Source organism: Pyrgilauda ruficollis, unplaced genomic scaffold, assembly GCF_017590135.1.
Source record: "Pyrgilauda ruficollis isolate IOZ18807 unplaced genomic scaffold, ASM1759013v1 scaffold161, whole genome shotgun sequence".
Classification (NCBI taxonomy): domain Eukaryota; kingdom Metazoa; phylum Chordata; class Aves; order Passeriformes; family Passeridae; genus Pyrgilauda; species Pyrgilauda ruficollis.
Genome location: NW_024514876.1, coordinates 1,059,248 through 1,076,226, shown reverse-complemented (window position 1 = coordinate 1,076,226; position 16,979 = coordinate 1,059,248). Strand labels below are relative to the sequence as shown.

The following is a 16,979-nucleotide window of genomic DNA, read 5'->3' as shown; positions in this document are numbered from 1 at the left end:
TTAAGGTTTGATGGATGGGATGCTGCAGGATCTCCTCATCACCAGCCTGACTTCGATGTCTGGGAGGGTTTTCTTTTTTGTGTGCAAACACCCCTCCTCTGTGGCTGCCAGGTGGAGATCAAAACGCAAGGAAACGGACTTTTTCCTTAAGCGAGGGTTGTCCTTAAAGAAAGAACCTTCCCATTCCTTAATAACTTCATCCACTTTTTCTGTCCTGAAACAATAAAGAAAATGTATTTATGATTTTTTAGGCTATATTAGTTACCTGTCTTCAGAACTGCTTTTGAAACAGAGAGAGAAATGGCATCATAAAGAGTTATTTTATATGGTACTGAGACAGCAGTGGTGTCTTTTTTTTTCCAGGTTCATTCTCTAGAGAAGCTAAATAAAGGGTGAGGGTTCATTATGTTCTTGTTTTTGTACTTTTAGGTAGACATGGCTACAAAACCACTACTCCAAATACTTTAGGCAGTTTGTTTCCAAGGAGAAAGTTTGGAATCCAAGCTCAAAAATTTTGCAAGAAACCTCAGTACTGCAGTGGGCAGGACAGAATTCCTGCATCTGAAAACCTTCAGAATAGGGAGGAGAAAATCTAGTTTAGACTCAAACCTCAGAATGTGGAGCTATATTACATTAAAGAGAAAAAAGGGCAGAAGTAAAACAGGGAGAATTGAAAAGCCAGCTGATCCAGGAATATTGAGGCACCCAAATCCTGTCGATTCAATTCTCTATGTGCGTGTCAGAATTCAGATCTGAAAGTCGGGCTCTGGGGCCTCACCCAGTTGAGTACACTGCACCCAGCAGAGGAGCTCTGTGCAGCTCTGAGGGTGTGATGAACGAAGCTCCTGCACAAAAATAAATGTCACCTATGGGGTGGGGCTGGTGGACCTTATGATTACATTAACTTTTTCAGCAGCTGGTTCAGTGGGCTAGGAATGGCCCACTACAATATGTTTAAAGGTAACATAAATTAGTCTACAAAAAAGCTTAAAGAGCAGGAGGGGAAAAAAATTAGGCAATCCAATACTGTTAAAGTAATTTCAGGTGAATAAGACATCCTAACAGACTTTCACATGCCTACTTGGGAGCCAGGCTCTCCCTCCCCTGTTTGGGGAAACGTAGGAGTTTCCAAGGAGCAAGTTGGAGCAGCTGAGCCTGAATTTATGTGCATAAATATGCCCCAGAGGGACTTCCCAAATGTGGTCTGGGCTCTTTGCTTTCAGCCTTAGCGAGATGAATTATTCATAGTTTCATTCTTAACAGAAATAGAAATTACAAATCAGAAGCACCAGCATGATATTGTTTGCTTATGAAGCCAATGCTAATAAAAAGAACTTTTAAATGTAATGTATTGTTAAACACTGCCATTCAGTGCACCTTCAGGAGCTCTCACTGTGATTCTGAAGCTGCTGGGCTATGTGGGCACGATATAACAGATAACAAATAACGGAAAATTCAAAGCTACTGAAACGTAAGCTCCACCCTTTCCTTCCAATTGTTATTTTGTGAAATTCCTGTTTATCTTACTGTACAGTGCCATGAGCTTCAGCACTTTCCTTCATGATATTTCCATCTAGGATTGCTTGTTTTGTCATCAGTTCCACCTTCTTTGGTTTGTGCTTCTTTACATCCTCTGTAAAAGAATATGCAGGTATACAGTGAGCATGCAGAAGGGCAAGGGCAGTACACAGGACCTGGAGGTATTTCCCATGCATTGGAAAAGGTTCTTTTTTTAATATTCAGGAGTTTGTCAGTAGTTGTGAACAGTTAGGGCCAAAATCCCTTAAGGAGAAGGTGCCTGAAACTCACCTGAAGGCAGCATAAAGGTGATCTTGCTAGTGCTGGGTTTTTTGTCATCCTTCTGGGCAGGTATTGAGCAACGGAACCTAAAAAAGAAAAAATAAATTACAGGCATCTAGCAGTATTGAATTACTTTAATTCCTAACTTGTCATATAAAGAGCTGTGAGAGGCTTAAAAGTGAGAATCATGAGAAGTTCTGTTTGAGGTAACTATTTTTTGGGATTTCTTGTTCTGAGCCCAGAACTGGAAGAAGTTTCTGGCAATATCGGTGCAGTTTCCTGCAGGGGTCTGTCCTGGTGTGAGACATGGACTCCCTGCCCAGCACTTCATGTGACTGGCCCCGTGTGCTGTGACACCTGCAGGGCCACCGGGCCCCAGTGACCCACAGTGAGGCTGAGTGACTGAGCTGCTCTCTGCCATGTGTGTGAGACACTGAGCACCAGAAACTCCACTCAGTGAAGCTACCTTATAATGAAACCTTTAATAAGGTTTTATACTGTAAGTTTTTAATGTTTAGTTCATGTCTTTACAATTCTGATTATTTGAGACCTTCAGAAGTGGAAGACAAATCTGAGATCTTTTTCTCTAAGCAGCGAGTACCTGCTCTCTTCTTGCTCCAGCAGACTGCGATATGTCGCTATCTCCTCCTCCAGCTTCATCCTCGTGTTCAGGAGAATTTCATGCTCTCGAAGCTGTTTCTCAATTCCTCTTCTCACTTCCAACAGCTCTTTCTCCAAGCTTTCAATTTCACCTTCCAAATTTTGTAGCTGCATGTGGTACTGCTGCTCCGTGGCCCGCAGTGAACGTTCCAGACCCTTTTCCTGTGAAATTTAAGTCATTTTAAGGTTTGGAAAGTTTGTGTGCAAGGATGTACAGACATACATGGCTTCATTAACAAACTGTATTTTTACATCAGTTCTTGTAAGATTATTCTTTAAGAACAGGAGTAAAACTTTCAAAGTAATACTTTCGCTGATAAATTTTCTAGTAAAATCCGTGGTAATTTAAAATCAGATGAAAGTGTAGCCACGTCTTGCACAGCAATCCACTGCCTTGAGTTTACAGATCTCTGATTTTACAGTTAAACAATGTCCAGCTCAGTGCTGTGTAAAGTGTCTGTGTGCTCTTGGAGCTTTTCTGTAGTACTGAATTGAGCAGATGACTGACATTTTATCACAAATGAATTGATAAATCTGGTCCATACACTGAAAAAAGGTCATAAACGTGCTGTGAATTGGTAAGGCAGAATGACCAGGAGCTTGGTGGGGGAGTATCATGCAAATATGTGCTTGGGAGGTGTGAAAACAGGACACCACGTGTGTCTGGACTGGTACATCCTGCTCCAGAACATGTGCTGGGTCAGTGTGTGAGCGAGGGCTCTGTGAGGAGCTGGAGCCGCCCAAATGAGGAATTTCTGCAGTATGGTGGCTGTGACTGCCACAGAAATTGACTGTGGGATAGTTTACATCAAGGACAAGACTTCTTTTTTCTGTGAGATTTCAAGTTTCATTTCTGACTCTTACCACAGCATGGAGAGACTCGATTTCGACCTGCATGTGGTGCCACTGCCGTCGGGCTTCGCACAGTTCTGCTCTGGCTGCCTTTAGTGCTTCTGCATCTTTGTCCATTCTTTTACTTGTACCTTCTTCTAACTACAGGGGACATACAAAAGATAACAATGTTAAAATTATTCAAATAACGATAATAAATTGGCACATAAAATAGTCTGGTTGGAATTTTTGTTAGAGTTGTATAAATGTGTGAAAGCTCACGCTGAGGGGTTAATATTTTCTGTAGAGGGAAAGCCCTTATCCCACTGTGTTAGATGGGAAGCAGTTGGCCACATCTCTATCCCTGGCACCTTTGTCCTTGAGGAATTCTCATACAAATTACCCAATTGTATTGAGACCTTACTCACCTCTGGAGTAAAGGGGCTTAGAGGAGGTGCAGATGGTTCAAGCTTCCAAGTTTGAATAAAGTGCTTTGATTTTAATGCATTTTTTATTTCAGGGTTTTGGGGTTTTTTCCTTTTATCCTGTTAAAGGTAGTTTTTTAAAACCACTCCTGATCATCTGTGGGGTCATTTTAGATTTAGACTTATCTTTGATTTTGATAGTGTGTTCCTGCATGTAACTTCCAGAATCATTGTTTGGCTTACAGAAGTTCTTTTTCTTTTTTGGTTCTGAGTTTCCCTGCAAGTGGTGAAGATGCCCTAAGCCCTTGAAACAGCACTTGCTCTTTTGCATATTTTACTGCTTTATGCAGGTTCTTATGATGACATTGACTCTTAAGAAAAAAATCTCTTTAATTCAGGTCTTATGAACTAAGGAAGATAAGGGTTTTGTTCCCCTGTACATACTGACTTATTGCAACTTTACCAGAGGATAATTTTTGTGATAATTCTACATTTGTCTCATCCACAAGTGACCCCCCCCAATGTTCTTTGCTTCCCCGTTCTTGCCTGAGTACTGCAGAATTTGTGTGACAGGATCAAACCAATGTGCATTGGCTGCTTTGTGCCAACACAAAGATAAACTTGGCTTCCCTGTCGGGTGTGCAGCTGCCGTGTGTCTGGCACTGCTGGTGGATCAGCCAGGCTGCAGCAGCGTCTGGCCTGTCCTTAAAACAAACCTCTGGGATTCCTGCAATACCTGACTACAAGGTGGTAGAATACCTGATTGCCCCCTGAATTTCTTTACATTTGGTGGCTCAAAATTGTTTTGCCATTTGATTTCAGCTGTGTTTAGAGCTGTTTGTATGTAAATCCCTAACAGCAGCATAGTGTGTTGGTAACATTTAATCAAGCTGTATGAGAGAACAACTGATATTTGCTGAAGAGCAAAACATAGTTTTTACTGTGAGCAATAGAAAATAGTTCCTGCAGAGGTACAGTGTACTTTACTAGAGAGCTAAAAATGGCAAAGACTGCTGCATATAAAAGGATTCTCTTCAGGATTCTTTTTTCCTCTGAGATAACTACATGGAGCTAGAGGTTACCCTGCTACAGCCTATGTCATCATCCCTTAAATCCCAGCAATAGCCCGGCTGCAGGGACAGAAAAGCATCCTGATGAATTACACAGCATTCGTTCAGTGTGAATCCATACCCTTGACAAAATCTATTTCCGATTCTTCTAGTTCACATCTTACTGCGGTAAAATCCACGTCCCTTCCCCGAAAATCTGCTGCATTGAAAGGAATTACTGTACCTCATAGAGGCTGCGGGAGGAACTGTACGGCCAGGGAATGGCTCCGTACTCTGCAAGGTGTGTGGCTGTGAGGAGGCATTACCTGCGTCCTTGCTGAGCTGACGGTCTTTATCTGATTTCGGGTGATGAGCGATTCATACTTTGCCCTGATCTCTCGGCGGAGCCGAGCCGGCTCCATCCTCCTCCTCCTCCTCCTCCCATCCTCCCCGGCTCCCGGCTCCGCTGCCGGCGGCGCGGGGCTGCGGCCGCGGGGCCGTTAAAGCGGCAGCGGCCCATTTTGGGGAGCGCGGGGGGCTCAGAGCCTGTCAGCCCGTCCTGGCAGCAGGTTCATGCAGCAAAGGATAGGACTAAAATAACTATTTCTAAATCAGCGCTGAAATGAATATATCAATGTCTTAATGGCTTTTGTTACGCTGTAACTCTGGGGTTTTATAACCTCAGAAATGTGAGGGTAAGAGAGAGAAAGCAAAGGATAAAGTTGCAGCTGCCCAGCATGAAGTGCTCTGGCAAGAGGGCATGGAAAGACAGAGCCTCCCAGCAGCATAGCTGGGTTGCTGGCAGTGTCACTGGCAGGTGTCTCCACCATTGTTAGGATGTGACAGAATTTCCATCCCTGAAGGTGTTTGAGACTCAGTGAGATGCAGCCTCGGGTGTCTCACCTGACCCGCTATTGAGGATTGTCCCGTTTCAGAAACGAGCTGGGCTCCTGGGCATCCTCTTTTATGGGCAGAAGCACAACAAGGAGGGAGAGGAACCAGCACTTCTGGTGGTGAGTAGTGCTGGTGCAACTTGTGGTAAGGGCTTTGGCTCTTCTTCTGCAGAGGGCAAATTCTGGTGAATGTACACTTCAGACACATCACTGCTATCAGGAAAAGGGTCTGGGTTGTCTCTGGTGGCGTTTCAGAACCTGTGCCAGATGTTGGTGTGCTCAACACACACGACACACAATGTATGTGGGGTTCTTCCCCCTTTCCTGACAGCTCCCAGGCAAGTCCAGCACAGGTTGTCTGGTGTGCTGTGCTTCTTCATTTCCTGCTCACTGTGTGATCCCAAGGATCTTGTCTGCTAAGAATGGCTCTTACCTATTTCATTTTACCTCTTGCTTATTTATTTTTTTTCTTTCAGTAGTGCAAAATACCAGATACGCAGTAAAAAAATTTGGCATTTCAATTGAAATTTAAAATTTAGCAAAGAGAGAAACGCATTTTCAGCTCTAAATGAGAATATACATCAATGAAATGATAAAACAGGCAGTAAACTTTCACAAGGCACACATCTTTTTAGAAGTCAAAGTATTGTACCACTTAGAAGCCTCCTGCTGTAAAAAGGCTTCCCTGTTCTTGGCTGTGTCTGTTGGCACATGTGAAAGGATCCTGTGTTTGGATTTTCTTTTCCTTAGCTGACTGTCTTCCAGTTGACCTGGACTGAGATGGAAAGGTTTTGTTGTCCACTCTCTTTTCTACAAGTGTCTCAATTATCCTTGTTCTGTGTAGTTCTAAACCCAAAATATTGTCAGTGTTTGCCATTGATGGGATGAGAACAGTTACATAAGAAAACAATTAGGAATCCATCAGACAAACACAAGGTATTGCTTTTTCTATCTTTTTTTTTCAGGTGTAAAAGGAACACCTGGCTATGAGATTCCTGAAGGCAAAAGGTGTAAGCAGTTGTATCTTTCCTAGGACTTATGGAACTTTGAATTCTAGCTGCTTTCAATGTTCATATTTTATTGCTGGCTCACCACACAGCTGGAGGGGGTCGTGGAGAATAAAGGGACACTAATACCTTAAAGCTTGTTGAGTCCTTTTTATTAGGGATGAAAACTGGAAAATGAGATTAGAACAGCAAAATTATTTTATCTATTGATTACTAAAGATATCTGATTAAATCTGTGCTTCATATTTCTGGTTATTGAACAGAGATTTGATGATATTTTTAAAGAACACCGTGGAAATCATACAGGTAATGCTGATAGAGTGAAGCAGGAAATGTATTGTATGTCTGCAAGGAATGAAAGTGCCAACTTTGTCTTATCTAAAAGATTCTGAGTACAAAGCCAAATGTTTTATCACTTCATACAAAAGAATAAAATTATTTATCCATTTTGGCTTGGAGCAAATGGATCCTTTGCCACATCAGATTGTGCCTCATATCTTCTCTTCAACTTCCTTAACGTGGGATGCAACAACTTTTCCATCTACCACTTCTTCGACAATTGTCTTGATCTTTCTAGTTTTGGTTGGATCTAAACATCATGAACAAAACAAAAAATATTTATCAATGTGTTAAAAATGATAAACCAAAGCAGCACATGACCAGGTACCCCCTTGTCCTTTCCAATTGGCTTCTGATTTTAATGAACTCTATGATGTAGTTAAACAGGTTAACATGTATTATTTGATTTGTAAGAATGGCTTTAGAAACAAAATTTTATTCAATCAAGTTCTACCTACCTTGAGAAGAGTCCAGTGATTGTGTTTGAGATTTGGACCCTGTCAGGGATGAGCTTTCAAGTGTAACTGCTTGTCCAGCACCCCTAAAAGGGAATCAGAGACATGCACTATTGCAGGATGTTCGATAGGCTCAGGATAAATTCCCTTTTCATGGTGACATTGATAGGTTATTTAAATAGTGAGCAGAATGGCTCACTCTCCTCAGTCACAGTGATATTTCAGATCACTGTATGTGCCTTACCATCGCTTGGAAAATGTTCCACTTATTTCACCTCTTTTTTTCCTGGAAAGGATTTTGCTACAGAAAATAAACCCAAGGACATATTTTGTGTCAACCAGTTCCTTACACAAACTCTCCATCCAGCAGGCGCCGGTAGGTTTCAATCTCCATTTCCAGACGAGTCTTGATGTCTAGGAGCTGTTGGTACTCCGCATTCTGGCGCTCCATGTCAGCCCTGACCTGGAAAAGCTGGGACTCCAGGTTCCCGATCTGCATTTGGATTTGTGACAGCTGAGCGCAGTAACCACCTTCTGTTTCTGCTAAAGTGTCTTCCAGGGATTTTTTCTGTGTAAGGATATTAAATAATCTCTGGTTAAGGGAAAAATCTCTTAACAAAACCAAGTGAAGTAGTTTAAGAGAGTGAGCACAGCTGCATTACTCAGAAGGTTTTATTTTCTTTTTGAAAACACCAGTTTGGAAACCATCCCTTGTCATTTCCCTAAATGTGGTGTAAAAACTCATCTGCTTTGTGGCATGCTCTTTGCAATCCAGTTAGATATATTCCTGCTATTTAGGAACTAAAAGAATATAGGATTTAATCGGGAAGAAATGCAAATCCTCAATTCTATGGAATAGGATTAGGTCTAAAAAGACTTTTGAAGTTGCCGAATTGGCTTTGAGCAGTCAGCAGCTTCCCAGAACGTACCATGGCGAGCTGAGACTGCAGCTCTATTTCCAAGCTCTGGAGAGTCCTTTTTAAATCTGTGATCTCGCTCTTTCCTGACTGGAGCTGCTCAGTATGGGTGGAGATTTCCCTTTTTAGCTCCCCGCTCTGAAATGACAAGGAAGAATGGGGTGTCATTTACTGTTCCAAGTATTGAACTAATTTTCCCATGCACTTTGCTGGGTTTGCTCTCTCTGGTTCTTACTTTTTCATTGAACCACGCTTCGGCCTCTTTACGGTTTTGCTCGGCAATGACTTCATACTGTCCCCTCATATCATTCAGAAGCTTGGTCAGGTCAGTCCCTGGAGCAGCGTCCATTTCCACACTGACTTGGCCAAATTCACTGCTTTGGATGCCCTGAAGCTCCTGGAGAGATTGAAAATAAACAGAGGGTTCTGTTAATGAAAGACAAAATAGTTATACCAAAATATATGTAAAGAAATATATGTGATATAAATTCTGTTCCGACAAGGATATGTGGATTGTTTGTCACTCTCTTTCACTTAGCAAACTCAAAAAATAACAGCAAACAGAACCTATAATGAAACCCAGGAACTCTCACTGGCTTAAGTAAGGGAGTAATTTGATGTTTCACAATTTCATGTGTCTTGTTATGAATTCACAAAGGAAAAAAATTACCTCTTCATGATTCTTCTTGAGATAAGCCAGTTCTTCATTCAGGCTTTCAATCTGCATCTCCAGATCTGCCCTGGTCATGGTCAGCTCATCCAGGACTCTGCGCAGACCATTGATGTCAGCCTCCACACTCTGCCGAAGAGCCACTTCATTCTCATATCTATGCATAAAGGCATTAAATATTATTTTTTACATGGCCAGTGAGGTCAAATGCAAGCTATTAATGTGTTTTATTTTAGCTTTAATTTGAAAACTTAATACACAAAATTATTATAATACTGTTTAATAATTATACTTACAGGTATTCTACAAGGAAAGAGATTTTTAGTACTAAAGAATTTTTTCCTTAAGGAGTTTTTATAACATTAAGATATCCTTACTTCAGTCTGAAGTCATCAGCAGCCAGTCTGGCATTATCAACCTGCAGAATGATCCTCGCGTTGTCGATGGTTGCATTGATGATCTAGAGTACAAGCAGCATTCAGAGAATGATGTTACAGCCCAAAGACGTCATGGCTTTGTAATGGCTTTAAACTTTGTGTTCTGCAGGGGTTTGTAGAACTGCATTCCATCACTGCCTTCTCCTTTATTCAGATTAGACAAATCACTGTGTGACACAGCTACAGAACTGCTTTAATGTACAGGAAAAATTCACCACGTCACCAGTGCAAGGTGACAGAGGTCACTGCAAGTGTCAGTACTAAAGGATAAATGTGCTCTTGGTTTCTCAAAGAAATTTGTTATTTTCATTAATACTATTAAGTGAGTTACAAATATAAAGATACATTAAATACATTGCTTTGCTACCTTGTTTCGAAGATCTTCAATGAGGGGGTAGAATTTACTGTAGTCATTTCCAGATCCAGGGGTGCCAGTGCCAGGGCCATTTTTCTCATACCATTCACGGATTTTGCGCTCCAGCTCGGTGTTGGCATCCTCCAGAGATCTCACTTTGTCCAGATACGCAGCCAGACGGTCATTGAGGTTCTGCATAGTCTCTTTTTTTGAGCCAGAAAGAATGCCACCATCCCCAGCACCAGCAGGGCCAAACCCACCTCCAAAACCAGTCCCTAAGCCACCACCAACGCCACTTCCAAAAGCAGCACCTGAACTGCTGCCAAAACCACTTCCCAAACCTCCCCCAAACCCACTGCCTAAGCCACTTCCATAGCCACCACCCAAACCACCTCCAAAGCTTCCACCAAAGCCACTGCTTAAGCTGCTCCCAAGTCCTGCACCTGAGCTGCCCCCAAAGCCCCCACCAAAGCCAGAGCTTGAACCCAGCAGAGAAGCTGCACCAAACCCTCCACCAGACCCCCCACCAAAGCCAAGCCCGCTGCCACCAAAGCCTCCTCCACCACTGGAACTGGACATCCTCAGAGATCCCCCTCCAAATCCGCTCCGAGAGGAGAACTGCCGGGACCCGCCGCTTGTGCGCACGGAAAGGGCCATGGTGCTCGAGGTGCCTGGATCTGCCCCGTGGAGGATACAGCAGAGAGCAGGGCAGAGCAGGCAGGGGCAGCTTTATAGAGACAGCAGTGGGTGTTTCAGGAGGAGTCCCCACCTCCTGGGGAGAGCTTTCACTCTCTCTCCCTCCTGTTTGGAGGGGATGTCAGTTTAGTATGTTCTGACCAACCGAAATGATATGTGCCAAACAAAATTGCCAATGGGAGTGGAAATCTGGTGCCCTCCAGGTATTTGTATGAGGGGAAATGGGTGGAGTGAAGCTGAGACATCATGATTGTGTTCTGCCATGTGCAATGGTGCATAAAAAGTTCCTTTTGCATTGAAATCCCTCTTAAATAATTGTTTTGTCGTTGCAGATGCAGTGCTTCCTGCATTTGGGGCTGTTCTTACAGGAGTTTGCAAAGTCAGCAGAGTGATCCCTTTGATCCCTGCTTCTCAGCCTGTATGGCAGGAATGTCTTTCTTTTCACAATGCCCTTCAGCCAGGAGCCTTTGCTGGATTAGTGCTCCTGGATGCTTGATAAGAAGTAAGGAAAGTGACCATCAGGTGTCCAAGTGCACATGGATGTTCAGTGAGCTGCAGGGTGATCATTAATGTGAAAATATAAATATACTTATACCAAATAGGATTTGGAATTGGGTTTATGCCCTAACCCTTTCATCCCTGAAATACCTCAGAGTGATGTGCTTATAGTCTATAGCATATAAGAATTTTTACTTGGGAACTGGGAACTGACCATTCTATCTGCTGAATAGTTTGCTGTTATCTCAAAATAAGAAATCTGATTTCTGTATTTGGTGCTCTTCATAATACAGATCTAAAGATGAAATGCAGTGCTTCTGGGTGCAGGTTTGGGCATGGGAACCTTCCCAAGCCAGTATATTTTTCTTTTGAAGTCATTTTGATAAATGGAAAATCGTTTTTCCTTTGTCCTAGCTTAATTATATCATTGGATTTGTCAACTGAAATGTGTTAATTTTTGATTTATCCGCACTCAGGAGCATGGGGTGCTTTTGGAGCAGAAAAGAGCGGAAGATCAAAGGTGTCAGTAAAGCATTTGTGTGGAAATGAGCTGATAGCCTGGTCTCAGTGACTCGGGGCAGTGAAAGCAGAGGATTAGTTCTTTGGCAGCTGTTTATGTGCACTACATAGCTCTGGACAGGTGAGGTTTCGTAGGGAAGAGTTTTGTGTGTTTATGTTCTCAAGAGGAAAATGTAAACTCTGGGGACTGAGAATCCAGGTGTGGCACAGGGGCCTCCCTGTGGGACACAGAACATTATTGGCACAGAAAGGTTTGAGAGAGTGGGAGATAATTTCAAATATATTTTTATCCATAAAATATCTTGGCTTACCATAGTCCCTGGTGACATAATCATTCACAGAATGTGAAAAATATCAAATAGGCTTCTTCAATTTATTTTTTCATGTTAATATATTATGAAAAGCAAATTGGTACTTATTATCTGAAAATCAGGTTTTAATGAAGTGAAACTATGAGTGGGAGTTCACATTCAGAAAAGGTGTGCTGAATTGGTGCCTTAACGCATTTTAAAAATCTAATACTTCCATTTTTATCTGTGTTGGAAGCAATTATACATTCATACCAGGCTGATTTGATTTTTTTCCATCAGGGTACTCAGTCACTATAAGTAAACCTAAAGTCTTCTGAGTTGTGACTTACAGATTTTTATTAACTCTCCCCCACAAAAACAACAATGACAACAAGAGATTTGAGATTTTGGCATTTTTTAATCTTTCTGGGGTTTAGGGTGAAGTAGATCAGATTCTTTATAAATCTTTTCCTTTGAGCATCAGCTCCAGGGAACTCAGAGGCATCTTTTCTGCTGGTGCCATTTACATCTTCTCTTCAACCTCTCTGACCTCAGAGGAGACAACCTTGCCATCAACCACCTCCTCAACTATTGTCTTGATCTTCTTAAACTTACTTGATTCTGTTGAGGAAATTGAAAAGAGAAGTAATTTAATGCAAGGTAATATTGCTGCAGTAGTAGAAGTTGATGAGGATATATCAAAAAGCATCTTCATAGGTCCTTGAGATAAACTTTTGCAGTGTGTAGGGTGTGGCTTCTCTTTTGGATATTGAGTATTTTGCCCATAGACTGTAGTGGATACTGGACTCAATAACTCTCTAGCACTCTTGATAGTTTTGGTTCAGTTTAGCACAGACTTGTAGACCTAAAACCTTGGAATAGACTTACACCAAATTGGAGCTTTTTGCTATGAAACTGGATATGTTACTTGGAAGTCTCAGTCTCCCTGTGCAGCTAGCAGGGAGAAGCAGATGCTTCTGCAGTTCTCCAGAGGGGAATTCAGTAACTCTCTCTTGTTCTCTTGGCTCTCTGAGGACTCACAGAATCACAGAATGGGTGAGTTGACTCTGTGATTTTATAGTGGGCACCTGAATTGTATATATAAACCCAGGTTTGTATAGTCCTCATAGGGTAACCAAACAGTTGATTGCTTTCTTGATGTGAGATTCCACTGGCTGATTATTTGCTCTGAAGCTGTTGTTTTGTATCAGGCTACTTCATTCCATAACATTTCAACAAGCCACCATCAAAACAGAAAGAAGTTGGTGGGACATACCTTTTTCAGTCTCTACTGCTATTGGCATCTCTTCTAAATACCTGTTCAAATTGTAAATTAGAAAATGTAAATATATGGCAACTCATGTATTGAACATCCTTGTGCATTTCCTATGTGTTTGATCAGGACAGCTAATCCCCTTTCATCAAGACATTGAATCAGAAGATAACTCAGTAAAACGAGTTCTCTCAGTTGAAGTGAAACTTGCTAAGCATAAGCTGTAGGTACAGTTAATCTGCAGACTCATCTCTGCAATGCCAGGACTTCAGGTCACACAGGTACACCCCATCTAGTTCCTGAGCCAGAACAGCTGAACAGGTAGAATCTGGGGGGAATTTCCACTTTCTGCTTAACCCACACAGACAAGTTGATCAAAAACTGTTCCTGGCATGTGAACATCTACCCAACTCCCCAGCTCACAGAGTGACTGTAGGGAGAGCCACCTCAAAATTCCACAGCAGCTTCAGCAGCCCAGCCTGAACGGCAGCCTGCTCTGATTCTGTGTCTGAGAACTGGACAATGTGCTTCCCCACCCCAAGGCAGTTGGAGAGAGGCAGATTTGACAAAAAACCCAAACCAAGACTCAAAGCCATGTGTGTGCTCACCCGGTTTCCTCTCCCTCCAGCAGCCGGCGGTACGTGGCGATCTCCATCTCCAAGCGAGTCTTGACATCCAGCAGGATGCTGTACTCACTGTTCTGAGCCTCCATGTCAGCTCGGAGCTGCCTCAGCTGAGCCTCCAGGCTGGAAATTGCTCCCTGTATCTGGTCAAGCTGGTAACTGTACCGTGCTTCCGTTTCAGCCAGAGAGCCTTCCAGGCTCTGTTTCTATAGTGCATGAGAAGAACAGTGACATATTATTCAGAGGATAAATTTTTCAATATAATTTTGATTGTAAAGCCCCTCATTCCTCTATTTATCTTTTTGTCCTCTATTTATTACACCTCTGTGTAACTCTCTGCTATCCACAGTCCTTATTTTGCTTTTTTGTTATTTACCATGGTCAGCAGGGACTGTAATTCCAGCTCGAGGTTCTGGAAGACCTGTCTCCGTTCCGTGATCTCTTTCCTTTGCACCTCCAGCCGCTCAACATTGAGGGCAACTTCCTGGTTCAGTTCTGCTGTCTGGAATGGAGAATGGAGGGACTGTGAACTGCAGCCAGGCATGAACGAGGTTTTTGCTGGTGTTTAAGCTGTTGACTTTACCTGCTTTTCAAAATGTTCTTTGGCTTCTTGGCGGTTCTTTTCTGCCATTTCTTCGTATTGCTTTCTCATGTTTTCCATGATAGCTGCGAGATCAATGCCTGGAGCAGCATCCACCGCCACGTTCACAGAGCCGCCCGCCTCTTTGCGCAGCCTGTCACAGTCCTGCAGCAACGGGACTGTGTTAGCACCAGCTGCAGGAGCTGTCACTCCTGGGCATGGGACACAAACTCAACATCTACACACACAGGACTAATCCTCAATAGTACCTTGGGGCAGGACAACTTAATCACCTTGTAAATACTGTTTAGTGCACCTCATCTTAGAAAAGTTCACTTACTTTATAGCAATAAATGTTGTATCATAGATAAATGTATCATAAAAACTATTTCCTCAAAACTCGATCTGTGGAATTGTGGAATGAGGGCAGAAGTCATGGCTCCCATTTGTGTACTTTTTGGGATAGCAATTCCTGAACCATAAATTTTTCTTAGAGAAAACCTTTACTCCTTCATTCCTGGAATGGAGGAGTGTTCAACCTTTGATCCCTGACAGCTTGAATGTGCCTTAGGGTCACACATGGTTATACTGCTTCCATGAAGAATAGAAATGCTTCCTAGTGAGGTTGTTTGTGTTTGCCACTCAAAGCCCCTCTCCCTGGCAGACTCAGCTGCTCTCACCTCCTCGTGGTTCTTCCTAAGGAAAACAAGTTCCTCGGTTATATTCTCAATCTGGGACTCCAGGTCAGCTTTGGTCAGGGTCAGGTCGTCACGGACACGGAGCAGTCCGGTGATGTCGCTCTCCACACTCTGCCTGAGCAGGTGTTCGTTCTCAAACCTGTACAATGCAGTGCCTTTTGTCATCGTTGGAATGCAACAGTTTGGAGTAAATGTTAGAATCAGTAACTACCACAGCTCTCAAACCTGTACAATGCAGTGCCTTTTGTCATCGTTGGAATGCAACAGTTTGGAGCAAATCAGTAGAATCAGTAACTACCACAGTCATTGTGAAATTTTCATTAAAGTTGGAAAATGTTCGCTTCTTGGCACCAATTCCAGTAAGTGGGAGCTTTCCTAAATAAGTGGAGCGTGAAAGAGAATTGATATGAAATCATGGAACTTACTTCAGCCTAAAGTCATCAGCAGCCAGCTTGGCATTGTCGATCTGCAGGACAAGTCTGGAATTTTCCATCTGGGCAGCAGAAATCTAAAGGGAATGGTGGACAAGCAATGAAACTTTGCACAGAAATTCACACTTGATCCTTTCCTGGGAATGAATACTGTAAGTGGGCTTCATCCTCCTTCACTTCAGCTGTCTGTTGGTCAGCTGGCTTTATGCTAAGTTCCATCTGAAGTGCATGAAAGGAATTAGGGATGTCCAAAAGACAAATTGTCCTGCCATAAAATAAGTACATCGAATAGTTAGGATGAACTGTTCTCTGAAGGGATCTGCTTTTAAATGTTGGGAAGTAGAACTGATTAAAAAGAAAAAGATGGAAGGAAGTTCTGGAAACATGATTTGACAAACCTGTCCGTTGATTGTTGGGGATATTTCATTGTTTCCAGTGGTAATTTACTGTTTTAAGTAGTGGTCTTTATTTTTTTTCTGAGTGCTTGCCCTTCTTTTCTAATAAACCACTTTGAAATAGACTGTTGCTAAACTATATTTAAATGCATAGATTATAATTAGTACTTTCTCTAATTAAAGCCACCTAAGGCAAATGTCATAGAACTAGATAATTTTGAGTCACAGATTTTCAAGGTATGAGATTACTCACAACTGCATGTATATATCTGGTATTACAAATGATCGAAAATCTGTCACTAATATGTAGCTGATCAAAAATAAACTTTTTCTTCCCAGCTAGGCCAATTACAATTTGGAAAAGTTCATTTTCTACAACAGCTTATTCTCTGTCTCACTGATAATTGCAATTCCTATATTTATGGAGGGCTCTATGATCTCTTACCTTATTTCGGAGTTCATCAATTGTTTTGAAGTAGGAGCTGTAGTCCTGCCCTACACTTATGGTGTTCTTTTCATACCATTCTCTGATCTGCTTCTCAATCAGGGAGTTTGACTTCTCCAGTGAGCGCACCCTCTCCAGGTAGGCAGCCAAGCGATCGTTCAGGTTTTGCATCGTTGATTTTTCGTTGCCAGCGAGCAGCACATCGCTCCCAGTGATGCTGAGCTGGAGGCTCCCTCCGAGGCCTTGGCCAGAGCTGGTGCTGGTTGATATGCGGGTGCCATAGCCCCCGGCCCCCCCATAGACACTGGGTGCCTGGATCTTCTGGATGGACATTTTCCTGGAGGTCAGACTACTGACACTGGGTGCAGAGGCCTGGACACGGCTGCTCGTACTCCACTGGGTGCTGCGGGTGGAGAATGCCATTTGTGCTCTTTGCCTTCTGGACTGGAGCAGGTAAATCAGCACAGATAGAGAGCCAGTGAGGAGCTGAGTGTGCACTGTGCACCTTTATACAGGTCCAAGAGGAAGCACTGTGGCTGGAAACCCCACCTATGTTGACGCAGAGTGTCGCTGGTATCAGCACAAAGAGCACACAGGATATTGCCCCCCCCTCCCCATAATTTGAAGGGGTTCTCATCTGTTCGTCTGTGTTTGAGGAACACTCCCTGGGTAGTTTGCTTGCTTTGTTATTTT

General features: G+C 42.7%; 3 protein-coding genes across 9 annotated transcripts; all 3 read right to left on the bottom strand.

The window, feature by feature from the left end:
* KRT222 (keratin 222) lies at window positions 1-5,187 on the bottom strand. 2 transcript variants are annotated; one of them, XM_041462909.1, is made up of 6 exons: window positions 5,092-5,187; window positions 3,325-3,453; window positions 2,402-2,622; window positions 1,809-1,886; window positions 1,528-1,659; window positions 1-214 (listed from the first exon to the last, which is right to left on the bottom strand). In XM_041462909.1, exons 1-6 carry the CDS (start codon window positions 5,185-5,187, stop codon window positions 1-3), a joined length of 870 nt encoding a protein of 289 aa, XP_041318843.1. The 2 variants fall into 2 exon arrangements, with proteins under 2 accessions (XP_041318843.1, XP_041318844.1); XM_041462910.1 differs by having other exon boundaries at window positions 1,528-1,633; window positions 1,810-1,886.
* Window positions 5,188-7,156: 1,969 nt separating this feature from the next.
* LOC121351045 (keratin, type I cytoskeletal 12-like) lies at window positions 7,157-10,495 on the bottom strand. Of its 3 annotated transcripts, XM_041462886.1 has the most exons (9): window positions 10,347-10,399; window positions 9,851-10,238; window positions 9,424-9,506; window positions 9,047-9,203; window positions 8,612-8,773; window positions 8,389-8,514; window positions 7,816-8,027; window positions 7,463-7,545; window positions 7,157-7,254 (listed from the first exon to the last, which is right to left on the bottom strand). In XM_041462886.1, exons 2-9 carry the CDS (start codon window positions 10,034-10,036, stop codon window positions 7,157-7,159), a joined length of 1,107 nt encoding a protein of 368 aa, XP_041318820.1. In that variant the 5' UTR covers window positions 10,037-10,238; window positions 10,347-10,399. The 3 variants fall into 3 exon arrangements, with proteins under 3 accessions (XP_041318820.1, XP_041318817.1, XP_041318819.1); XM_041462883.1 differs by having other exon boundaries at window positions 7,810-8,027; window positions 9,851-10,495; XM_041462885.1 differs by having other exon boundaries at window positions 9,851-10,495.
* A 1,869-nt stretch (window positions 10,496-12,364) lies between these two features.
* KRT20 (keratin 20) lies at window positions 12,365-16,709 on the bottom strand. 4 transcript variants are annotated; one of them, XM_041462902.1, is made up of 8 exons: window positions 16,287-16,709; window positions 15,441-15,523; window positions 14,998-15,154; window positions 14,321-14,482; window positions 14,114-14,239; window positions 13,723-13,943; window positions 13,118-13,158; window positions 12,365-12,462 (listed from the first exon to the last, which is right to left on the bottom strand). In XM_041462902.1, the coding sequence occupies exons 1-8, from the start codon at window positions 16,707-16,709 to the stop codon at window positions 12,365-12,367; spliced, it is 1,311 nt and encodes a 436-aa protein (XP_041318836.1). The 4 variants fall into 4 exon arrangements, with proteins under 4 accessions (XP_041318836.1, XP_041318835.1, XP_041318837.1 ...); XM_041462901.1 differs by lacking the exon at window positions 13,118-13,158 and having other exon boundaries at window positions 12,365-12,497; window positions 13,729-13,943; XM_041462903.1 differs by lacking the exon at window positions 13,118-13,158 and having other exon boundaries at window positions 12,365-12,482; window positions 13,729-13,943.
* Between the last annotated feature and the right edge of the window lie 270 nt (window positions 16,710-16,979).